This window comes from Ochotona princeps, chromosome 22 (assembly GCF_030435755.1).
Source record: "Ochotona princeps isolate mOchPri1 chromosome 22, mOchPri1.hap1, whole genome shotgun sequence".
NCBI classification, from domain to species: Eukaryota; Metazoa; Chordata; class Mammalia; order Lagomorpha; family Ochotonidae; genus Ochotona; species Ochotona princeps.
The window spans coordinates 18,839,480-18,864,508 of record NC_080853.1 but is presented as its reverse complement, the minus strand read 5'-3'; the positions used below and the strand labels follow the sequence as shown (position 1 = coordinate 18,864,508).

Genomic DNA, 25,029 nt, shown 5'->3' with positions numbered 1-25,029 from the left:
CCTGCCCCTATTCCCTTGCCCATTGTCTCCTATGGTGTCTTGTGTTTACCGCTGCTGCCCTCACGTTTATAGAACAGTCTAGTTTCTCCAGGCTCTGCAGAAGAAGATGGGTAACTAGTGAACAGTGTAGACGCCAGCAAGGGATGTACACACCTTAAGCCATCTTCTCTGTGCCCAACCCCAAGGACGGGGTGGCCACCAAGGATGCTAGCCACGAGGCCTTGGTGGGTTCTTAGTACAGAAACAAGAAACCGGGTACCAACTGCAGGTGCATCTGAAGTTTTAATGAAGCCTTCAGTCTGAGAGGTGACAGGGCAAAGGGGTTTGAGGGCTGTGCCTTGGGGTTTTTAAGGTTTTGCACCTAACTGGGCGGGCAGCAGCTGCTGATAGGGCGGAGAAGAAGGGGGTCTCTGTGGGGTAAGTAGCCGTGGTCGGTTATCCTGTGGGCAGCACCCTCTCGGTTATCTTCACATGCCCTAGACCGGCCCTATCTGAGGAGACTTCCCACACCTAACAAATACTCTAGTTGATTGCAAAACATGCCTTTTTCTTCCTGCCTGCTGCCTGGACCCATTTGTAAATGGATCCCGCCTTCTAGGCGGAGTCGCACCGGGCCCGAGGCGGGGTCTCATTGGCTGTCGCCGACCACATGTTCTCGTTGCTCCCGTATTCGGCTCTCCGCCTCCCAGGGATTCTAGCTGTCCATCAGCGGCTGGGCTCCGCCCCCTCAGGCGCGCGGGCGAGTCTCTCGCTATAAAAGGAGCCGGCGGGCGGTGACGCGCCTTTACGTTGGCGCGTCACGGGGGGCAGCGTGTGAGGTCATCGCGCGGGCGAGCGGGCGGGGTCGGGCGGTTTGAACGAGACGAAGACGGAACCGGAGCGGGGCGCGGGCAGCGGACGCGGTTCTGCCGAGAGGCGGTGCGTCGGCGGGCGGTCGCGGGCCGGCGGCGGCGGCGGCGGCGGCGGCTGGGGGCTGGGCCTCGGCGGGGCAGGCTCCCCGCGGGCCGCGGCCGTTCGTTCCGCGCGGCGGTGCCGGTCGGGCCGGGTGGGGGGCAGGGCGGGGCCGTGACCCGGCGCGCGCGCGGCTCGGGCGGGTGGGCGCGGCCTCGGGCCGGAAGCCCCCGCGGCTGCCGCGGAAGGTGTGTGGGACCTGCAGCGGTGCGGCGGAAGGGCTCGGGCAGGGGCGTGTGTTTGTGCGGGCGAGGTAGGCCTTGCTGGGTGCGCGGGGGGGGGCCATGAGGTGGGGTGGTGGGGGTGGGGGCGCCTCAGCTTCCGAGTCTGCAGAATGGGGACCATTTTGAAGGGTCTTGGTGCTGTGTCCCGGAGAAACGTGAGGCAAGCTCTTCCAGCCAGCCTCATGGCAAGGCGCTAGCCGTGTTCCTGGGTGTAAGGCCTGTGTGCTTGCAGTCTGCATGGTGGGGAGGTGAGAGAAGGAATCCGTGGACGAGATGGTTTGTGTGATTATGGGAGGGCACAGCGCTTTTCTAGGCCTCACTGCCCAGCTGCCCCGAGGGGTGGTGAGGCGCCTCGAGGGACGTTTTGCCTGACCTGGCGTCCACCTCTTAGATGGGATCTCTCAGGGCCGTCGTGACAGCAGCTCTTTTGTTAGTTGAGCACTGGCTGGGTGTCGAGCATTGTGTAAAGTGCTGGATGTGGCTTTGTGTCATTTGATAGTCACACTGTCTTTAAGAGATAGTATCTTGATCTTACAAATGAGGAGTCTGGGACTGCGGGAGATGACTTTGTCATGTGCTGGCCATCCAGTGGCTGAACCATCTCTGGGACTCCGCGGGACACTTGGGAGGGTCTTCCACAGTCGGGTGTGCAGGATGGACTGTGCCTTGGTTCTCCTGGAATCCTCACCGGTGCTTTGTGCAGAAGATGGTGTTGGGATCCAGAGCGTGAGGTTGGTCTTTCCTGGAGGTACTTCCCTTGGCTCCCTGCCATAGGCTTCCCTGCGCCCTCCGTGCAGTGTCTGGCACGTGTTAGTGTCCTTCAGTGCTGGCATGGAGAGAGTTTGGACACCTGCACGGAGACCTGTTGAAGGAAGAGAGGAAGAGGGTGTTTTTCTTCCAAGTGCTGTGGTTGTGGGTCTTATGCTGAGCCCTGGCAGGTGAGCTCCTAGAACCAGGCTCTGCTTGGACTGCCTGGGAGAGCCAATTAATAGTAGTTTATTGCGTCTCCACAGGGTGTCTGATCCCACGTATTTAGTGGCTGCAGAGCTTTCTGAGTGCATGGGACCAGGTATTAATGTTGGTTAATGAAAGAGTTCTTAATTACCTGATGACGAAAGGGCATTAACGTTTCTTGAGCCGGGGTGTGGTCGGGAGCTGCACGTGGCTTTAGCAGTTGCCTTTACTTTGTGTGACACATGTGACAGCCCATGTATGGATGGGTGTCACCAGGGTGGATTACAGTGGTCAGCCTGGGACTACGTTGTTTGCATGTCTGTCCCTGCTATTGGGTAATATGATTTGCGCATAGCATGCTTTTTAATTTTTTTGTTCATTTCCACCTACATTCTTTTTTTAAGAAAATATTTTTATTGGAAAGTCAAATATACAGAGAGGAGGAGAGACAGAAAGATCTTCCATCCACTGATTCACTCCCAAAGCAGCAGCAACGGCTGGAGCTGAGCTAATCTGAAGCCAGGAGCCTGGAGCCTCTTCCGGGTCCCCCACGCTGGTACAGGGTCCCAAGGCTGTGGGCTGTCCTCTACTGCTTTCTCAGGCCACAAGCAGGGAGCTAGATGGGAAGCGGGGCTGCTGGGATTAGAATCTGTGCCCATGTGGGATCCTGGCGCATGCAAGGTGAGGACTGTAGCTGCTAGGCTATAACGCCTGTCCCGATAGTGTTAACTTGTAAGGTAACTGAAGTGTATTAAGTTCAAGTAACTTGCACAGCTGAGGGACAGTATCATATTCAAACCCAGATCTTCTTGGCTTGGAATCTGAAGGTCTTTGCTTCTTTCCCCAAATTTGATGGGAGTGATTCAGAAAATAAGAGGTACAAGCTAATGTAGTGATTCCTGCCACAGGGGTTTGAATGAAGTGCTCTGAGGATAGCGGGATTAACTCCCCAGTGGAGCTAGCTTGTGTTGCTGTTTACATAGCTGAGGTTGGGGATGTAAGAGTGTTGAACAGGTAGTAGTTGCTGAACACCTCATCCCTGCAGGGCTCTGAGGCAAGAGCTATGGAGTTGTGAGAAGTCACTGACTTGTAGTCCTCAGTCACACTTCATAAAAAGGAGATCCAGTGGGTGGATCTCTGTTTTTCTTTTTAAGAACACTTATTTTTGTTTGAAAGGCAGTTACAGAGCAAGGAGAGAGCTCTTCCTGTTTGGTTCACTCTGCAAATGACCACAGTGGTTGGACCTGGGCTGGTCCAGAGCCAGGAGCCTGGAGCTTCCTCTGGGTATCCTGCGTGGGTTCAAGGGCCCGACGACTTGTGCCATCTGCTACTGTTTTCCCAAGTGCATTAATAGGGAGTTGGATCGGAAGTGGCACAGCGGGTACTTGAACAGATACCTATATATGGTGATATATATATATATATAGGTTGCCGGTATCTGCGGAAGAGGCTTAACAAATACTATGGCATCAGCCCTGGATCTGTCTTTCAAATTCTGGACAACTCACAGGCTGGCAGCAGCTAAGTGCCAGAGCTGGATGCTGGGAAGCTAGCTTACACCCTGGTCACTCGGTGGAGGGAATGAGTGTAGTGCCTCAAGGAAGCAGAGGCCCTGGAGTCACGGTAATGTTGGTGTCTCCTGGAATGAGGCAAGTTGTGTCATGATCACATGATAGCGAGTGCTGTGGAGTCTGTCCTCTTGGTGAGTGAGCGGGGATTCCATTTGGACTTGGTTTAGCTTGCCCTTGATCTCACATTATTTGAGCCGTCCTGGCCTGCTATCTGGACAGACATTTTTACCAAACTTCAGTGGTCATGAAATTCTGTGCTGCATAAAGCCCTATAATGGAGCCATTAGCAGGACAATTGCTGAACTACTCACGGTGGTCTTCAGAGCCTCACAGGATCTGCCGTCCACCCCCAGCCTCCTTTCCTACCTCAGTGCTGCAGTTCTTGCTCACTGGGGTAGCATCCTGCGGCAGCTCTCCATGGGGCTGCTATGTTCGGATATCTGATCTCGTTGCCCAACCTCCAGCTGAGTTGAGAGGTGAAGTGATATTGGTGTGTTGGGTGGGTGTCGGGCTTCTCATTGCTGCAGTGTGAATTCCCTGTGGTCACGTACCATACTCCTTCCTTCTCATTCCTAGTCCTAGAGAGTGCCCAGCAAGTGGCAGAAGTCGGTGTTTGTGAGAGTGACTAAACTGATACGGACAGTGGCACCACGTTTACTAACATTTTATTTATCTATTTTTGTTGTTGTTGTTAGGACTTAAAGAGAGAAGGAGACACAGAAAGATCTTCCATTAACTGGTTCACTCCCCAAGTGGCTGCAATGGCTGGTGCTGAGCTGGTCCAAAGCCAGGAGCTAGGAGCTTCTTCTGGGTCTGCCACGCTGGTGCAGGGTCCCAAGGACTTGGACTGTCTTCTGTTTCTTTCCCAAACCACAAGCAGGGAGCTAGGTGGGGAATGGAGTTGCCGGGACTTAAACTGGCACCTGTATGGGATCCTGGCAGATGCAAGGCAAGGATTTAGCTGTTAGGTTATCATGCTGGGCCCATTTACTAACATTTTAAACGAAATTTGTTGCTGTACAATTATTGAATTTGAAAGCCTGACAGAAAGGTGAGGGGGCAGCATATTCTTGGGGAGCGAGAGAGTGTTGATGGAACTGGGCAGTCAGTCTCCATGGTCTTTCTTCATAAACTGTAAAATGGCCCCAATAGCTGGGGTGGGCCAGGCTGAAGCCAGGAGCTTCTTCTGTCTCTCTTATGGGTGCAGGGGCCCAGAGAGTTGAGCCACCCTCTACTGCTTTCCCAGACACATGAACAGGGAGTCAGATCAGAAGTGGAGCAGCTGGAACTTGACCCAGCACCCATAGGACACTGTAGGTGGTGGGGTGGCTTCACTCACAACACTGGCCCCTTATCCATTTACTTTGTGCCTCTTGTAGTTTAAAATTTTATATCAAAACCAAAAAAAAAAAAAAAAAAAAAAACTTGTATCACTCAAATTCCAAATGGTCCATGATTGTGTAAGTGGTTAAACCACCTCCTGCCATGCCAGCATCCCATATGTGTGCCAGTTAGTGTCCTGGCTGCTCCGTTCTCAGTCCAGCTCTCTGCTAGCACATGGGAAAGCAGTGGAATGTGGCCTGAGTCCTTTGGGCTCCTGTTACCCTCCTGGAGATCCAGGTAAGCCTCTGGCTTTGGCCTATCCCAGTGCCAATGGTTGCAGCCATTTGGAGCTTTGGCTTTTAAGTATATGTATTCAAAAAAAGATTTAGGTTGAGGTTGAGCTTAAGTTTTGGGCCTACTGGCATCAAGCAGTTCATTTCAGGTCACATTTTTCTGTGGAAGTATAAGCTTGTGGCGAAATCCTGTGTCTTGGGCTTGGTCTCAAGGAGGAATAGGAGATGTAAATGGAGTACTTTGGAGGTGGCATTATGGCACAATGGGTTGAGCTATGCCTGTAGTGCTGGCATCCTCTGTAGGCACCAGTTTAAGTTCTGGCTGTTCCACTTCCCATCCAGACCCCTGGTGAAGGCCTAGGAAAGCAATAGAGGATGGCCCAGGTTTTTGGAACCCTGCCACCCACATGGAGGAGCTGGATGGAGTTCTAGGTTCCTGGATCAGCCCCAGCTGTTGAAGCCATTGGGGAGTAAACCAGTAAATGGAAGATCTGTCACCCTGTCTTTCATACCTTTTAAAAACTAAACCAAAAAAAAGTGTTTTTGTAAGTTTGCTCATGTGGGTTTTCGGGGCACACCTGCTCATACCTGTTTCCTTCTCTGACACGAGCCTTCTTCTATTCCTTACATGTTGCAGAAGATGGCGGTGAACGTATACTCGACGTCGGTCACCAGTGATAACCTAAGTCGACATGACATGCTGGCCTGGATCAATGAGTCTCTGCAACTGAATCTGACCAAGATTGAACAGTTGTGCTCAGGTAAGAGAAATCCCCAAGCCAGCTTTTCTGGGAAAGCCTGCAGGTCCTTCCGAAGTGGAGGGAGGGCTGCTGAGCTCCAAAGAGGCCCATGGCTGCCTGACTGTTCCCTCAGTCTTGCTGCCACTTGGAACAGGAACTGCCCAGCAAGGGTGTGCTTCTGGCCCATGTGACTCCTGTGGCAAATACCATTTTGTGGGTCTGCAGCCCACACTTCCTCATCTCATGTGTTTTATTTGAGGGCAACAGTTATACTATGGTTTTAATAGTCTTCAGTGGCATTTGTTTAGTTTTGTTTCAGTAGCAGTGAGATAGCGTGTGCTTGTATACCGATTTATTCTCCAAATGCTGTGGTAGTGAGGGGACCTAACCTGGGAGTTGGGAATTCAATCTAGTTCTCCCCTGAGGTGGCACAAGCTGCAGTTAGCGGGACATGAGCAGACTCTGGCATTGGCTGTGGCGTCCTAAGGAGTACAGGAACTGCTCAGCCGGATCCCTGCCCTGATTAGTGCAGTTCTCACTTGCAGGAAGCACAAGAGCAGAGTCAGACCAAGCCAGAGCCACTTCATCCATTTAGAAGAAGAAAGGGGGAGAGTGGTATCTGTTGATTCCCTCCACAAATGCACGCACTGCAGGGGCTGTTTTGATTCCATCCCCCACGCCGTCGCCTTTCCAGGGTGTGTGTGTGTGTGTGTGTGTGTGTGTGTGTGTGTGTGTGCGCGCGCGCGCGCGCGCGCGCGCACGCACACTGATTCTTTGTATATTCTCCAGGGTCAGTAACTTGGAAAATTACTTTGAATGGCTATATAGTATTTTTTTTGCTGGATTTGCTGGAGTTATTTAATCCCGTCCTAAATGTTAGGCATTCAGATTGTTTCTAATTTTTTCATTATTCGTCATGGCTAGATTATGTATTCTTTAAATAACTCTTAATTGCTTCTTTCCTCAGTGATTGCTAGAAATAGAATTACCAGATCAAAGTGTAGAAGCTACAGGCTGTTGATAATTATCCCCCATAAGCATGTTATACTTCCTCTTTGACAATCCTGCTGATTGTGCCCGAGTCCTGACGTGGGGAGCAGCATGTCTGAGTTGTCTAGGCCAGATCTGCCAGAGATAGGAGGTGAGGTCAGGGCTGTGTCAGAAAAGTGGTGGGAAGCAAATACTACACCGCCTACAGTCTTGTCTGTGGGATCTAGAACCCTCTGCCTACCCTAGTAATGCCAGCGGTCATTGAACTGGGCTGCTTTGAATCCAGGAGCCTGAAGCTTCTTGTAAGTCTCCCTTGTGGCTATGCGCCAGGCCACATTTTTTTTTTTTTAACATTTTTTCAAGGTTTATTTATTTTTATTAGAAAGTCAGATTTAGGGCCTGGCGGCGTGGCCTAGCAGCTAAAGTCATTGCATTGAACACCCTGGGATCCCATATGGGCGCTGGTTCTAATCCCGGCAGCTCCATTTCCCATCCAGCCTCCTGCTTGTGGCCTGGGAAAGCAGTCGAGGACGGCCCAAAGCCTTGGGACCCTGCCACCCGCATGGGAGACCTGAAGGAAGTTCCAGGCTCCTGGCTTCTGATTGGTGCTCTGTCTCTCCTCTCTGTATATCTGATTTTGCAATAAAAATAAATAAATCTTTAAAAAAAAGTCATATTTACAGAGAGGAGAGACAAAGATCTTCCATCTGTTGGTTCTCTCTCCAAGTGGCTGCAACATCCAGAGCCGAGTGGATCCAAAGCTAGGAGCCAGGAGGTTCTTCCAGATCTCCCACATGGGTGTGGATCCCCAGGACTTTGAATCTTCCTCAGCTACTTTTCTTGATCTCAAGCAGGGAGCTAGAAGGGGGAAGTAGAGCTACCGGCACATGAACTGGTTCCGGTATGGATCCCAGCGCATGCAACGTGAGGACTTTAGCCACTAGGTTACTGTGCTGGGCCCGAACTAACTTTCTTTCCTTTCCTTTCCCTCCCTCCCTCCCTCCCTCCTTCTCTTCTTTTCTTTTCTTTCTTTCCTTCCCTCCCTTGTTTCTTTTCTTTCCTTTTCTCTCTTTTTTTCTTTCTCTCTCTCTCTTTTTTTCTTTCTTTCTTTCTCTCTTTTTTTCTTTCAACAGTTATTTATTTTTATTAGAAAGTCAGATATATGGAGAGGAGGAGAGACAGAAAGATCTTCTGTCCGATGATTCACTCTCCAAGTCATGGCGGCGGCCAGTGCTGTGTAAATCCAAAGCCAGGAGCCTGGAACTTCCAGGTCTCCCACATGGGCACAGGGTCCCAATGCATTGGGCCGTCCTCGACTGCTTTCCCAGGCCACAAGCAGGAAGCTGGATGGGAATCAGGGTCGCCAGGATTAGAACCGGCGCCCATATGGGATCCCGGGTGCATTCAGGGCAAGGACTTTAGCTGCTAGGCCACGCCGCCGGGTCCCAAACTTATTTCTTGAGTGCAGGTCATTTTCCTTTACAGTGAACACATGACTGTTGGAGTAAGGGTGACAGACTCCATCAGTCACCTCACGGTTTTCCCTGCTTCGCAAGTCAGCAGTCAGCTTCTAGACTGAGCTTCATATGCCACACCAGAATTTACTAGTATTATAATAGAGGAACTTACCAAGGAATTCTCCCACCTATAGTGGTTTCCAGAGAAGATCAATAAAAGAGGTAGAAAAAAGCATAGCTGCCTTTAAGTGCTGTGTTGTTGATACAGTGAACAAAGGCCCCACTTAGCCTTTTGTCTGTTAAAGAGGCATGTGAGGTCCTCAGCTGGTTCATAAGTATGTGCCTGGGCATGTTCTTCCCCCCGCTCATGACTCAGCATAGGAGGCACAGCAATATGCACAATTCGCACTGATGCCAAGACGCCCCCCCACCTGGGTTCTCCCTGAGATTGGAGATCCTTTTGTGCCTGAGGCTGACTGGACTTGAGAGCCTGGGTTGCTGGGCGATGCCAGAGGCTATCATGAGACACCTCTCTCCCCCCAACCCTGGCCTGAGGCTCCTGGCATGCCAGGATGATGACCTCCTTAGGACCTGCAAGGCCCTTTGGGTCCTGGAATCCTGGCTTCAGGTACCCTGACCTCTGCCTGCTCCCATGGCCATGCAGCAATGAGGCACCTGGGGATGCAGGCTACCAAGGAATCCTGACGTCAGGTCCCCCAGGCCTGCCCACTCCAATGCCATTGTGGTGGAGTGCTGGCAGATACAGAACTCTTCCCTGTCTGTGAGATTTCTTTTTAAGCTGTATTTAAAAAGCAGGAGGAGAGACAGAGATCTTCCTCTGCTGACTTACTTCCAAATGGCCGCAGTGATGGGGGCTGGACCATGCTGAAGCCAGGAGCCCACAGTTTCTTTTGGGTTTCCATAGGATTACAGGAGCCCAAACGCTTGCTGTTCTCTTGGATGCTTAAGCAGGAAGCCGGATTGAAAATTGTGTGGCTGGCACTTGAACCAGAGCCCTTAGGGGTGCCAGTGTTGCAGGTGGAGGCTTAATTAGCTCTACCACAATGCCAGCCCTTTACTCAGTTTTACAGATCGTATCAGGAGGCTGTGGTAAAGATGAAGGGCACCAGGCTGGCGGCGTAGCCTAGCAGCTAAAGTCCTCACCTTGAGCGCCCCGGGATCCCATATGGTTGCAGGTTCTAATCCTGGCAGCTCCACTTCCCATCCAGCTCCCTGCTTGTGGCCTGGGAAAGCAGTCGAGGACGGTCCAAAGCCTTGGGACCCTGTGCCCATGTGGGAGACCTGGAGGAAGTTCCTGGCTCCTGGCTTTGGACTGACACAGCACTGGCCATTGCTGTCACTTGGGGAGTGAATCATTGGACAGAAGATCTTCCTCTCTGTCTCTCCTCCTCTCTGTATATCTGACTTTTGCAATAACAATAAAATAACTCTTAAAAAAAAAAGATGAAGGGCACCCAAGACGTTGTTAAATGTGAATTTCTTTGCTAGTCATGGACACAAGTTGTCAGCCTTTGGTTTGTGCTTCCCTCAAATTTTTTTTTTTTTTTTTTTGAGATTTATTTATTTTTATTGGGAAGTTAGATTTTCGAAGAGAAGGAGAAACAGAGCAAGATCTTCCATCGTTTGGTTCACTCCTCAAGTGGCCACAATGGCCAGAGCTGAGCCAGTCTGAAGTCAGGAGCTGCTTCTGGATCCCCCACACAGAGACAGGGCCCAAGACTTTGAACCTTCTACTGCTTTCCTAGGTCACAAGCAGGCAGCTGGATGGCAGGTGGAGCAGCTGGGTCATGAACTGGCACCCATATGGGATCCCAGTGCTTGGAGCTAGAGGATTAGCTAGTTGAGCCATCACACTGCTAGCTCTTTTCAAGATTAATTTGAAAGACAAATATAAATTACATTTATAATATTTCACTGTAAAATTTGGAAGTATTTTAGGTATAATCAGTGTCTCCCACTTTTTTGCATTAAATGCCTCTACCCTCTCGATAGTGGTAAGTGAAGGTGCCTAACTGTGATGTGTAAACAGACTTTATTCATTCATAATTAGTCCTCTTGGAAGCTGTGTAGGACCTCTCTACGAGTGTGCTTGCACCATGTTTCACATTGATATTTTGAAAAGTGGGTCTCGCTTTCCGGGACAAGACTGAACAGAATGATGTCCAGACGATGTGTCCCTGAGGAAGCACTGGCTTTCTGTCAGGCACTGTCACTGTTACTCAGGCTGCATGCTCTCCTCACGCTGCTGCTGGGCTCTCAGGCTGCTCCCTTTACCCGCCCCGCCCAGCCCCTCTGCTCTTCCCTCCAGCTTGCCCTCTTGGAGTGTGCATTTGGGGCCTGAGAGCAGCTTCTGAGGCTCTTGTCAAGGTCTGTGTGTCTACTGAGAGCTGTGTGGGTTCCAGCCCCTTCTTGGTTTGCTCACTAATGCCGTGTAGGTTACCTAAGCAGCTGGGGCTCAAATCGGTGTCCCAGATGTGATGCCAGTGTCCAGGTGGAAGCTTAAGCTGTTGTACCACAACCCCAGTCCAGTTTTTATTTTTTGAATGACTGATTTTCTAAATGGTTTGAGATTTAGAAGGAATCAAATAATAAACAGTGAAGTCCCCCTCTTCATCTTGGCTTTAACTGACCAGTTCCTCTTCCTGAGGCAGCACTGGTATTTTCAGCTGACCTGCCTCCTGAGTCTGTGTGCGCATAAATGTCACACAGGCCCAGGCATCCGCTACCCCAGGCTGTGCGTTTGTCTCCCCTGCTAAACATAATAGTTCAACAGTAGAAATTGAATCACTGAGATTCTGGAGTGTGTTCTCTGTGTATGTGCAAGATATTAGTGTTATTTATTTAAAAGGTGGAGACAGAAACCTCCCATGGGTTAGTTTATTGTGTCCAAATGCTTGCAGCAGGTAGGACTGGGCCAGGCTGAAGCCAAAAACTGGGAATTCAGCAGCATTTCCCACATACCTGCTGTCTTCCAGGGAGTACGTATCTGCAGTAAGCTGTGCTGGGGAGCAGGGCCAGGACTTGTATCAGGCACTCTGATAGGTGATGTAGTATTTGAAGTGAAGTGGTGTTACAAAGCTGTGTGAAATATCTGCTCCTTTTCCCTATTTTCTATATATTATAAATTTCTGTCAACCCCCAATTTGTGGGCATTTAGAATTTAGTTTGTTTCTAGTCTGGTTACTCCTACATCCTGTTATAATAAATAACATATAGGCTGCATGGTACTGTCTTGCTTTTTTTTTTTTTTTTTTTTTTTTTAAGATTTATTGATGTATTTGAAACGTAGCGTTACCAGAGAGGGAGGGAGAAGTGGAGAGATGTGTAATTTGTTGACTCCCCACATGACTGTTAAGCCAGGGCTGGGCCAAGCTGAAGCCAGAGGCCAGGAATACAGTCCAAGTCTCCCACATGGATAGCAGGGCCTAACGTGGGAGACTAGTGGCTAAAGTTCTCGCCTTGCACCCACTGGGATTCCATTTGGGCGCCAGTTCTAATCCCAGCAGCTCCACTTCCCATCCAGCTCCCTGCTTGTGGCCTGGGAAAGCAGTCGAGGACAGCCCAAAGCCTTGGGACTCCGTGCTCATGTGAGAGACCCAGAGGAATCTCCTGGCTCCTGGCTTTGGATTGGCTCAGCTCGGCTGTTGGGGCTACTTGGGGTGTGAACCAGTGGACGGAAGATCTTTCTATCTCCTCTGTAAATTTGCCTTTACAATAAAAGTAAATCTTTTGAAAAATTAAAAAGGTGTTTTTGGGTTAAGTGAATCTGGGAAAAAGTTCCTCATTCTGCTACAGTAGTAGCATTCGATGTCTAGTGTTTGTCATATTGTTCTGTTGTGTTCCTTCAGGGGCTGCGTACTGTCAGTTTATGGACATGTTGTTCCCTGGCTCCATTGCCTTGAAGAAAGTGAAATTCCAAGCTAAGCTAGAACACGAATACATCCAGAACTTCAAAATACTACAAGCAGGTTTTAAGAGAATGGGTGTAGACAAAGTAAGTACGTTTTATTTAGGTTTTTTTTTTTTTTTTAAAGATTTATTCATTTTATTATAGCCAGATATACACAGAGGAGGAGAGACAGAGAGGAAGATCTTCCATCCGATGTTTCACTCCCCAAGTGAGCCGCAACGGGACGGTGCGCGCCGATCGGAAGCCGGGAACCTGGAACCTGTTCCGGGTCTCCCACGCAGGTGCAGGGTCCCAATGCATTGGGCCGTCCTCAACTGCTTTCCCAGGCCACAAGCAGGGAGCTGGATGGGAAGTGGAGCTGCCGGGATTAGAACCGGTGCCCATATGGGATCCCGGGGCTTTCAAGGCGAGAACTTTAGCCGCTAGGCCACGCCGCCGGGCCCTTATTTAGGTTTAAGTTAATGTTTCTTAACAATCTTTAGATAGTTACTGAGGATTTAGATTTTCATGACTTTGGATATTTTCTTAAGTTATACAGTTATCTTTTCTCCTGTTAAATAGAATTCCCTGTAAGGAGAATTCTTCCCTTTTATCCTGACTATCCTTGCCATCTTCTTACTTAACCATAAGTGAAATTAGCAACTGGGAAAAATAAATCAGATGTAATGATTTATTTTTCTGAGATTTAATTGTCTTATCATGTAGACTAAGTGGTTTAATGGAGGTGAACTTTGTGTAACAGGGTGCAGGAAGGATCCCTCTGGGTGCTGCGGAACTTCCTTGTTTATTTGAAGGTACCAGAAAGAGTCACCAGCTCCGTGAGCACAAGTGCTTCTGTTGTATCAGATAGTAGGATTAAGCAAGGAGATTCTCCTCTTGCTGCTCCCCAATTAGAAGGGTTATCCTTCAAAGCTTTTTTTCGGGAGATACTGTTTTTTTTATAAAGCTTGTAACACTTCCTAATTATCATGCTGCTGTGTCTGGATTTTATGTATTTTGAAATTGGTTTAACTTTAATTTTGTCTCTATATGATATGTAAAATTAGTGTTTGTATTATGAATATCATTGAGTTTCCAGACATAGTTTAACTTTTGGTTTTATCTGTTTGAAAGCTGTAGACACACAGGTAAGCACACATGCATCCCTCTGTTGGTTTGTACTTCAGATGGCCATCAGTAGTTGATTCACTCCCCAAAATGGCTGTGATTGCCAGGCTGAAACCAGGAACTTGAGTTGGGTCTCCTGTCTGATTGGCAGGGCTCAAGAATTTGGGCCATACTTTGCTGCTTTTCCCAGGTGCGTTAGCAGGGAGCTGGAGCAGAAGTGGAGCTGCTGGGACATCAACTGGTTTACATATGACATGTAGTATCATACACAGCTGCTAAGTCCCAAGTATGTAGGCCCCTGCCACCTGTCAGGGAGACCCGCTGGGTCTGGTGAGAGTAGGCACTCTGTTGAAGGCACAATGGAGAAAACTTGTGTAAATGTCAGACTTTGGTGGCTAAGTTCTCTGAAGTATCAGTTTTTTCCTATTGGTAGAGCTTAATACCAATTTGATGTGTGCAGATTTGTGCTTGCCAGAAACTTCTCCCTTTGAGCTAAAAGGTCTTGGTTTTTCTCTATAGATAATTCCTGTGGACAAATTAGTAAAAGGAAAATTTCAAGACAATTTTGAATTTGTTCAGTGGTTCAAGAAGTTTTTTGATGCAAACTATGATGGAAAAGACTATGACCCTGTGGCTGCCAGGCAAGGTCAAGAAACTGCTGTGGCTCCCTCACTTGTCGCTCCAGCTCTGAACAAACCGAAGAAACCTCTCAGTTCTGGTGGTGCAGGTAAACTACAACCACCCCAAAACACCCTTTCCGAATAATAGCATTCCAGGTAGTGAGTCGCTCATTGTTCATTCGGCATTCAGCCACAAGTTTGTAAAGGCATACTTCGCGGTCTTCAGTAGAATCCCATTTTGTTCTTATACAGTTTAGAATGGGGAACTGCACAGATAACCCTGTGTATCTCATATGTGTTTAAAAGATTTATTTTTACTAAAAAGGCGGAGTTAGAGGAGTGATCTTCCATCTGCTGGTTCACTCCCCAAATGCCCACAGTGACAATAGCTGGGTCAGGAGCTTGGAGCTTCTTCTGCATCTCCTGCAAAGGTTCAGGGGTCCAGAGCCGTTTTCTGCTGTTTCCCCTGGTTGTAAGCAGGAAGTTGGATTGAAAGTGGAGCAGCTGGGTTGAGTTGGTGGCCATATGGGGTGCTGTCGCTGCAAATGGAGGCTTGGCTGGCCACACCCTGGTGTCATTTACATATTCCTTATTTAAGATGCTGGTAGCAGTTGAATAGTACTTGAATGAAGCACCTACTCTTCAGGGTATACATACTAAAGAGAGCCATCTGGAGGAAATGGCCTGTGAACTGTGGGTGAAGGGGTACAGAGTCTGGGTGTTTGGAAGGTCATATATATAGTTGAAAAGCAGTGAGAAGGGAAAAAAAAAAAGAAAAAAAGAAAAGCAGGGAGAAGGAATTATCTTGCATCCATTGGTTCACTTTCCTGGGCAGCCCTGGCTGTCAGTGGCATTTGGGAAAGTAAAAGCAGTGGATGATAAATCTCTGCCTGCCTTTCAAATTAATAAATGTTAAATCTGCAGATGACAGAAATGACAGGTTTGAAATGATGGGTGGTGTGAGCAGGCTGTGCCAGCTTTATGGGCCTTGTTCCCACTTTAGTCCTGCTGAAGTATGAGGTGAAGCATGAGGGCCCTAACTTGGCTTTGAGTGTTTGGTGGGAGTCAGGTTAAACTGGGCTATCTGTGCACTAGAATGACTGTGTCTCTCTTAGCTGATAGTCCTGTCACTAGTCAGTGCAGCGGAGAAAACACCTCGCTGAAGGGCTCACCTCTCGCGTGAAAGATGGTGATTAGAACTGGTACCTAACCATAATGCTAGGATAAAAAACACTTGAAGGAGATTTGGGGATGTTGTCTTGCATGCTGGGGCTTGCTGGCATTGATTTTCTTGATTAATCAACTGTGGGGAGTAATTGGTCACAGCTTTCCCTTTTATTTTTTGTTTTGTTTGGTGTTCTTGTTAATCCTTTTGTCTCTCCTCATCTTACAGCGTCACAGAGGCCCATTTCAACACAGAGAACTACTGCAACTCCTAAGGCTGGCGCAGGGGTGGTGCGCAAGAATCCCGGGGTGGGCAATGGAGATGATGAAGCAGCTGAGTTGATGCAGCAGGTGAGCAGCTCTGGGGAAAAGGCATTGCTGCAGGGACCAGGACGGGCTTGTCTGTTCCCGAAGCAGTCCTTGGGACACTTCAGCACTTTAGGTGCCAGAACAGAATAGGAGGTTGAAAGTTCAGAAATGCCAAAAGCCTGTTTCTACCTGGAAACCACCCCTTACAATAGAACTGTGTTGCAAATTTCTGAAGCCCTTTGAAGGTTTTCTGGGATTGAGAGAAAGGCATACCTATGGTTTTTTGTTTGTTTTTATATTTTATTTTTTTAAAGATTTGTTTATTTTTATTGGAAAGGCAGATATACAGAGAGGAGGAGAGACAGAGGAAGATCTTCCATCCGATGATTCACTCCCCAAGTAACCACATTGGCCGGAGCTGAGCCAATCAGGAGCCTGGAGCCTCTTCTGGGTCTCCCAAGCAGGTGCAGGGTCCCAAGGGTTTGGTCTGTCCTCAACTGCTTTTGCAGGCCACAGGCAGGGAGCTGGATGGGAAACAGAGCTGCTAGGATTAGAACCAGCACCCATATGGAATCCGGGTGCGTTCAAGGTGAGGACTTTAACCACTGGGCTATCCCCGGGCCCCTGGAATTTATTTATTTGAGAAAGTTAGAGTGGGATATCAAGATCTTTATCTTAGTCTTCTATGTGCTGATTCACTCCCCAAATAATTGCAGTGGAAGAAGCTGGGCTGGTCTGAAGCTAAGAGCCAGAAACTTCATCTGTTACTCCCTCATGGCAGGGGCTTGAGCTCTTGGGCCGTCTTGCAGTGCTTTCTCAGGCTGTTAGTAGGGAGTTGGGTTGGAAGTAAGTAGAGCTTCCTGAACTCAAACTGGTGTCTGTATAGGTATATGCCAGCATCATTGGTAGTTTTACCTGCTAAGCCACAATGACAGCCCTGAGGATTGAATTGACTTTTGTGGTGCCTTGTGGCTCCCAGAATGCGTGCTGTGCAGATTGTTCTCAGTAGCTGCACTTTTGCTTCTCTTAGTGGATTTTTCATGCGGTTTTTTGACCCTAGTTCATAAATCTAGATGTCTGTGAGGGCTTTATGTTGCATGCTATGCCATGCAGTTTCCATTTAATGAATTATATTGAATTTAATTGTCTCATAGATTTGAAGACTACAGCTACGATACATCATGGTTAAAGTACACAAAGGACCGTGATAGTTACTAAATTAAAACTTTTGTAGGGCTCGGCGTGATAGTGTAATGGTTAAGGTCCTTGCCTTGAATGTGCCGGGATCCTATATGGGTGCCAGTTCATGTCCTGGCTGCTCCACTTCCCATCCAGCTCCCTGCTTGTGGCCTGGGAAAGCAGTCGAGGATGGCCCAAAGCCTTGGGACCCTGCACCCGTGTGGGAGAACTGGAAGAAGTTCCTGGCTCCTGGCTTCGGATCAGCTCAGCACCAGCCGTTGCCGTCACTTGGGGAGTGAATCATCGGAGGGACGATCTTTCTGTCTGTCTCTCCTCCTCTCTGTACATCTGCCTTTCCAATAAAAATAAATAAATCTTTTTTAAAAATCAAGTTTTTTTTTTTTTTTTTAAGATTTATTTATTTTCTTGAAGAGAGAGAGGAAGATTTTCCATCTACTGGTTCACTCCCCAAATGGCCGCGACAACCAGAGCTGAGCTGATTCAAAGCTAGGAGCCTCTTCTGGGTCTCCCATACGAATGCAGGGTCCCAAGGCTTTGGGCCATCCTCTATTGCTTTCCCAGGCCACAAGCAGGGAGCTGGATGGGAAGCAGAGCTGCCGGGATTAGAACTGGTGCCCATATGAGACCCTGGCTCATTCAAGGCGAGGACTTTAACTACTAAGCTATTGCGCTGGGCCCAAAACTTTTGTTTTTAAGGGCTTGATTTACTTGAAAGGCAGAGTTAGACATGTGTTTGCTGATTACTCTCTGAATAGCTGCAACAACCAGTGCTGGGTTAGGCCGAAGCCAAGGGCTTGAAACTCCATCTTTGTCACATGAGTGGCAGGGACCCAAGCATTTGGGCAGTGAACTGCCCTCCCATTTGCATTAACAAGGAGTTGGGTCAAAAGTGGAATAGTTGGGGCTAGTGTGGTGGTGCTGCATGCTAATCCTTTGCCCTGTGGTGCTGACATCCCCTATGGGTACTTGTTTGTCCTGGCTGCTCCACTTTGGATGCAGCTCTCTAATAATGGCCTGGGAAATCAGCAGAGGCTAACCCTAGTTCTTGGGACACTGCAGCTATGTGGGAGAACCTGAAGAAGCTCCTGGTTCCCAGCTTTGGATCAGCTCGGTTCTGGCTTTGCGACCATTTGGAGTGTGAAGCAGTGGGTGGAAGATCTTCTTCTCTGTCTTCTCTGTATGAGTCTGATCTGCCTTTCCAGTAAAAATGAATCTTAAAAAAAAATGCCATGGCTGGGTCTCAGATTGGTGTTCATATAACATTTTGGTGTCACTGGTGGCAGCTTTACTTGCACGCCGTAACACTAGCTCCATTAGGACTTTATTGCTGTGGCCTAGCTAAAGTCCTGGCCTGAGCATTGAGGTTTATTTCTTCGTAGTTTCTTTGTGGGAGTCGTAGCTCATTGTGGGAGCTCTTGGAAGACCAGTTTCCCTTATTTCTGCCTGGACTCTGACCCGTCTCTGGGCAAGGACTGAGCTTGACAGTGACCCAGAGGCTGCTCTCTGGTTCTACTGACCTGTCTCAGCTCCTGTCAGTCCTGAGAATTTCCTGCGCATTTCAGGGTGCAGTCAGGCCTTTCCTGGGGTACTTGCCCACATTGAAGTTTAGGTAGAACCCACATGTACTTTTGGGTTGAAAGTTGATCTTACTGGTGCACTAGTGCCAGGTGTATCATTCTTTTTAATGTCTTGCACAGGTGAATGTATTGAAACTTACCGTCGAAGACTTGGAGAAAGAGAGAGATTTCTACTTCGGAAAGCTAAGAAACATTGAATTGATTTGCCAGGAGAACGAGGGGGAAAATGACCCTGTTTTGCAGAGGATTGTGGACATTCTGTATGCTACAGACGTATGTGTCGGCATGAAACTATTTCTTTCCCATTTTGCTACCTAAGAAGAAATAAGTTTGATCTATCTGATTTTGGCCAACTGTGCTGATGCTTGTTGTTTTCTAGTTAACATCTGCCAGAAGACTTTGTCTTTGACCCTTCAGAGTCAGCCAGGGGCATCTCTGCCCAGCTTTAATTCCTGCTGTAGGTCTGTCCAACTTGTGTAGTTTGTGACCACTTGCAGGTGATGCGTGCTTCCAAATGCCCTTGGCCAGGAGCACCCTCTTGCCCACCTCACCCTTACGTCTTAGACCCTTTGGCCTGGCTTGAGGTCGTGCTCTGTTTGATCCAGGCCCGGGCATGACTGGTAAACCAGGCATGTGCTCCTTTCCCCCTGTCTGCTGCCAGGATGGAGCTTTGCTGCTTTGGAAGCTTCTTGTTCCCATTCCTTCAAAGTACTTAGTGATCAGGTATATTTGGATCCATACATGCAAGAGCAGCCACAGCTGCTGATACTAATCGTGGCATGGTAGCTTAGCTGATTTTTTCTATGGAGTAAGGATTTTGGTATGTTGTTGCTCATTGTTTATGCTTGCATTCCTACCTCTTTCGTATGCCTTGCAAAATCTGTAGGCCTAAGCTGCAAATGATTTATGGTATGTTACATGTAGCACTATTTAAACATAAGGTAATATTAAGACTGTTATGTTATTCACTGTTCTAACGTACTTTGAGAAATTGGCGGCGGGGGATGGGGGATTAAAATGGATAGCTGAGAAGTTACCGATGGTTCTGTAAATCCTTAGGGCTTGTTCTGTGCTAGATAATGTAGACAGAGGGTTCTTGGCCTTGGAGTATTTTGGGGGGAATCATGTTTAGTAAATTAGCCAAGAGAAGTTAGTTAAAAAGGGGTTGAAGGAGAAGCCTGGTTTTCCTGGGAGTCAGTGGCTGTGAGAGGTTCTAGAGTGAGCTAGAGATGGAAGCCACCCATCTGCTCTTGGTCTCACGAGCGGTTTTCCCATGCTGCTCATGTTTGGTTGTTTTGCTCTTGTGGGTGTTTTGTGCATGTATAGATGCAAGAATGCTGTACAGCTAGATGGTTGTTATTGTGAGAGAGCATAGAACTCTGAACTTTAAACGCTACTAGGAACTTTTGAGTGTAAGGATGCTTTTTTCAGGCAAATTTATTGAGGTATAATTGACATAAATAAACTGCAGATATTTAAAGTGTACTTTTGATATGAAATTAAGATGGTGTACATAGATATCACTCTCAGAAGGTGAGTTTTGAAGGTAAATTTGAGGGTGTTCAGTTTTTGCTTCATGTGAGAGTTAATTCCATTGTCAGTAACAGTTCTCCTCTCTCCTGTCGCCCTACCAGGAAGGCTTTGTGATACCTGATGAAGGCGGCCCGCAGGAAGAACAGGAAGAATACTAACCACCTGGACCAGCAGAGCCACATCCGAATTCTTCACTCCAAATCATGTGCTTAACTGTAAAATATGCCCTTTTATTACCCTTAGAGGACTCACTGGTTTCTTTTCATAAGCAAAAAGTACCTCTTCTTAAAAAGTGCACTTTGCAGAAGTTTCACTCCTTTTCCAATAAGTTTGATCTAGGAGCTTTTACCTTATAGCAGAACAGTATTAACATCTAGTTGGTTCACCTGGGGAACAGAGGCTGACTGGGGCTCTCACCACGCGATGCTGGATGTAAAACACTGAGGTGGGAACCTCAGATGGAAAGACTGAGTTGAATTTTAAGCTAATGTGAAATCTTGGCAGAGAACATTTTAATAAATGCCTTAAGAGTATTTAAAATATGCTTCCATATTTCAAAATCTCAAAGGTAACCTTATAGAAGGTTTTCTGTGTTTGACATTGTGTCTGGGAACGAAGGGTCAGAACTTGGGACCTCGTGAACCTGCTGTCACAGGCCTTCAGGGCTGCTTGAATCCTCAGAGTCCAAGGCTTTGGCCCAAGGAGAGTTTGAAAGGTGGTTTGGTGTCGTTGACTGATTGCATCCCTGCTGAATAGCAAGCGGCATTATGCCCTGGATGAATAACGGGTGCTTCCGCTCTGAGCTGGTTGAGTTGAAGAGCCCGATTTTCACTGAGCATTTCTCTTGATGATTTTTCTAATTGTTCCTGAAATTTCTGTGTATTGTGTTGAGGGAATGAGATGTGTCCAGTTTTTTTAATCAAACAGCTACTCTAGGGGACTCGCCCGTGTCTCTGGGATTTGAATGGGTTATGTCCCATGTTATACTGTCTGAAGTTTACATTGAACATGTTCCTCTTCTCTGCTCCCCTTTTCCACTGGGGATGCCTCCCCTTTTCCACTGGGGATGCCTCTTTGGCTCCTTAAAGTTTGCTGCTTAGCGTTGGAAGCACAGCAGGCGGGTGATTGTGCTGCAAATTCTTTCTGGACCTCTGGCAAAGGGAGGGAGCAGTGAAGGCCGTCGTTTCCTCGGGCTGGGGTGTTTCGGGATCTGCTGTTCACAGCTCTCCACTGTTAACTGAATACTTTGCCAGTGCACTAATCTCTTTGGAGATATAATTCACTAGTGTGTTACTAAATGTTAGTTTTCCTTTGCAGAAGATGCAGTACCATGTCTGAATTAATTATTAATATTTAAAATCTTTCATTCCCTAACTCCCTCATTTGCTTTGCCAACAGCCTGGTCAATCCCTTTGTTTGGCAGAATTCTGCGTAATGTATGTGACCCGCTCCTGAGACTGTCCAGCCCCTGATGTGTTTGTATTGATTTGTTTCTGGTGGTAGCTTGTCCTAAAACGTGTGTAGAAAGCAGCTATTTTATGATACAGTTGTTGTGTAATGCATGCTCTGTGTGGAATTCAGAGGAAAACCCAGATTCAGTGATTAACAATGCCAAAAAAATGCAAGTAACTAGCCATTGTTCAGTTGACAGTGGTGCTATTTCTCTTTTGTGGCCTTTTAGACTTTTGTTTCCCTAAAATTCCATTTTATTGGGAACCCATTTTCCACCTGGTCTTTCTTGACAGGGTTTTTTTCTACTTTAAACAGTTTCTAAATAAAATTCTGTATTTCAAGAGTGTCCAGTCTTCTGAAGTTTGTCTTGCCCTGGGTTCAAGTGACAGTGGTGCAGAGTGCTGCTTTGTTAAATTGGGGCTGAACTTTTTACACCCCTCACTCACTGTCTTTTAGATGTGTTCATTTCTAAGCCCTTTCCCTTTTTTCCTCATTCATATTACATGTCTCTGGCCTCCTGCTGTTTACTGTTAGTGTATTTCCCTGAGAAGTCCAGGGCTTGCAGGGCTGCTGGGAGGCCTTCTCGGGCAATTTCCTCCTTAAATAGAGCAGGGTCATGCTTGACTTGTGACCAGGCCTGGGGATTGGAGGGGGATGATTTTTTTTTTTTTCCCGAGAAGTGTTTCAAAGGCAGCTTATAGTGTCAATTTATAAAATAATCTAAAACTAACACCTTCCCCCCTTACAAAATTCTGTGCCTTTATAAATAAGTTCGGACCCAGCATAGTAGCCTAGTGGCTGAAGTCCTTACCTTGCATCCGCCAGGATCCCATATGGGTGCTGGTTCATGTCTCAGCTGCTCTACTTCCAATCTAACTCCCTGCTTGTGGCCTGGGGAAGCAGTGGAGGAGGCCCAAGGCCTCAGGACCCTGCACCGGCATGGGAGACCCAGAAGCTCTTGGCTCCTGACTTTGGATTGGCTCAACTCTGGCGTTGAGGCCACTTGGGGAGTGAACCAGTAGATGGAAGATTTTCCTCTTTGTCTCTCATTCTCTGTAAATCTACCTTTCCAATAAAAATAAACAAATTTTTATAAAGGAGATAGATGTAAGGTCAAGGCCTGGTGTGATAGCTCAGTTTCTAAATTCTCACCTTGCAAGCATTAGGATCTCACGTAGGTGCCAGTTCATGTCCTGGTTGCTCCACTTTACCTCCAGCTCTTTGCTTGTATCTTGGGAAAGCAGTAGAGGATGGCCTGGCCCAGAGCCTTGGGTCCCTGCACCCTCATGGGAGATCCGGAAGAAGCTCCTGGCTTCTGGTTTCGGATCAGCCCAGCTCTGGCTGTTGAGGCCACTTGGGGAGTGGATCTTCAGACGTAAGATCTTTCTCTCTTTCCTCTTCTCTGTATATCTGCATTTCCAATAAAAAATAAATCTTAAAAAAAAAAGTATTCTGTTTGGTGGTCGCTACCTGTGTGTAACAACAGGTTCCTCATGAAGAAATTACTTGCCTGGATATCTTTTATGCTTAATTTTTGATGATTTTTACATAGTTGATAAGGGTCAAGGGCTACAGGAAGGTGGATGAGACCATTGTTTCTGCATTTTCTTTTTTTCCTTCCTGTATCTGGGGGAAGCGGGAAGGTAAGGGGAGAAGCCACTCCCAGCCTCCCCAAAGACTCTGCACCCTGAGATGGAGGACAGCCTAGAGCCTGAACCACCCCAGTGTCCCTGAGGTGAGGCATGCTCCGAGGGTCCTGCTCAAGAGGTTTTGATAGTTCCACAGGTCTGAATCATTACCAATCTTGCCGCTACAAGCACGATGAAATTTCTCCAGAATCCACTGGTTGACATAGTCCACCTTAGAGTCTCCGTTTGCCCAGGTATTCCTTGCGAACACTTGGCTAGGGTAGTTGATCAATTTGTTCTGTCCTCTGTCGTACCACATGTCTTGTGCAGACTCCAGTGTACTGCCATGTCCTTCATGTGCACCTGGTTATGCTGTCCACTGCTCTAAGCCACTGAGGAGGCCCAGCTTTGACTAATGCACTACATGGTCAGACCATGGAACCTGCAATTCTCTCCATGGTTGGGGTTCTGAATCTAGCAATTCAGTTTGGGGATTCCCAGAGAACCTTGACTGAGGTGATCCCAGACCTGATTCTTGTGTGTGCTTGCCAATACAGGGTCTGGCACAGTCCATCATCCCAGTCAGCTTATTCATATGTAAGTGGTTGCAACTGTTGGGTCATTTCTGTCTTCTACACAAAGAAGACACTTGGCCCTCATGTACACCAGTGGGAGCTACAACCTAGTTGGAGTGACCTACAATAACCCTCATGAGGCCCACCCTCTACCCTGGTTCCCGTGTTTGCCAGTATGTACAGCAGACTGGTCCAGTCTGTCTCACGTCCCATTCAGCTCTCATACATGACAATGGGCATTGTAGCCTAGTTCAACCTAGCCAGCCTCACTATCCAACCGACACACGTGCTGGTGGGTGCCACTCTGTTTGGCTGTGCCTGCCCCAGTCCTGGTTCTCACGCTCACCAGTCGGAGTGGCAACCCAGGAGGGAGATGCCCACTGTTTCCCTACTGGACCTTGCACTCTCCAGGTGGTTCTGCAGGTTAGCTTGACAGAATTTGCCCCCTGTGCCAGCGTCTGTTAGCTGATGCTGCAGCAAAGCCCAACCACTCTGGCTTATGTATGCACCAGAAGGATTAATCAACCCAGCCTGGCTTGCAAGCCTGATCCAGTCTGCATGCAGGACAACAGGTGTTGTATCCCTGCCTGGCCCAGTCTGTTCCCATCCCAGCTCTTAACGCTCAGCCGTGGTCCAACATGGGATCCCTTAGCAGCCCTCCTATTGGGTTTGCCCCCTCCCGCTGGGTCTCACGTATGCTGGTTGGGTGCTATGGCCCAGTCTGGCACGGTCCACCTTGCCTTAGCATTTGCCAGTGGGTGCTGTAGCCTGGCTGGGCCCAGCCCACTCCCAATTCCAGCTCACACTGGTGGGAACTACAGTCTAGCTCAGCCCAGCTGACCCCTGATCCTGGCCCTCATGTGAACTGGTTTGTGTTGTGGCCCAACCCAGCCTGATCCACACTCCATTTTGGTGCTTCGATTTGTGTGTGGGTGATATGAACTGGCCCAACCTGGTCTGACCCTGACCTGCACCAAATGTATGCTGGTGGGTATCATTATTTAGTCTGGTCTGGGATGCTCCCTATTGCGGTTCTTGGGCTCACCTGCAGGGGCTATGTGCCAATAGAGGAGTTCCCCAAGCTCCTCCATCAGAACCTCTTTCAATCCCAGATCTCACGACCATCAATGGGTTTATGGGCCAGCCCTACTTAGTCTTCTTCCTGTTCTAGCAGAAACAGTGGCCTGTCCTGACTGGCCTTCACCCATTCTGGTTCTTACTGTTACGTGTTACAGCCCAGTCAAGCCTGGTCTGTACCCAAACACAGCTCACACATGGTTTAGCGGGGGCAGAGACTTAGCCTAGCCCATCCTACACCCACTCTGGTTCTCGTGAGCACCATTGGGTGCTGGAGCCTATCCCAGTCTGGTGTACCCCAGTATAGTCCCAGTCTCTACTTGTGCTGACAGACTGCATCCATGTCCAGACCA

The 25,029-nt window shown here is 48.2% G+C and overlaps 1 protein-coding gene across 1 annotated transcript; it reads left to right on the top strand.

Annotated features, from left to right (window-relative positions):
* Positions 1-775: 775 nt before the first annotated feature.
* On the top strand, positions 776-20,789 carry MAPRE1 (microtubule associated protein RP/EB family member 1). The gene is made up of 7 exons (XM_058679427.1): positions 776-918; positions 5,954-6,077; positions 12,373-12,518; positions 14,061-14,268; positions 15,555-15,676; positions 18,532-18,684; positions 20,046-20,789. Exons 2-7 carry the CDS (start codon positions 5,957-5,959, stop codon positions 20,100-20,102), a joined length of 807 nt encoding a protein of 268 aa, XP_058535410.1. The 5' UTR covers positions 776-918; positions 5,954-5,956; the 3' UTR covers positions 20,103-20,789.
* Positions 20,790-25,029: the final 4,240 nt, after the last annotated feature.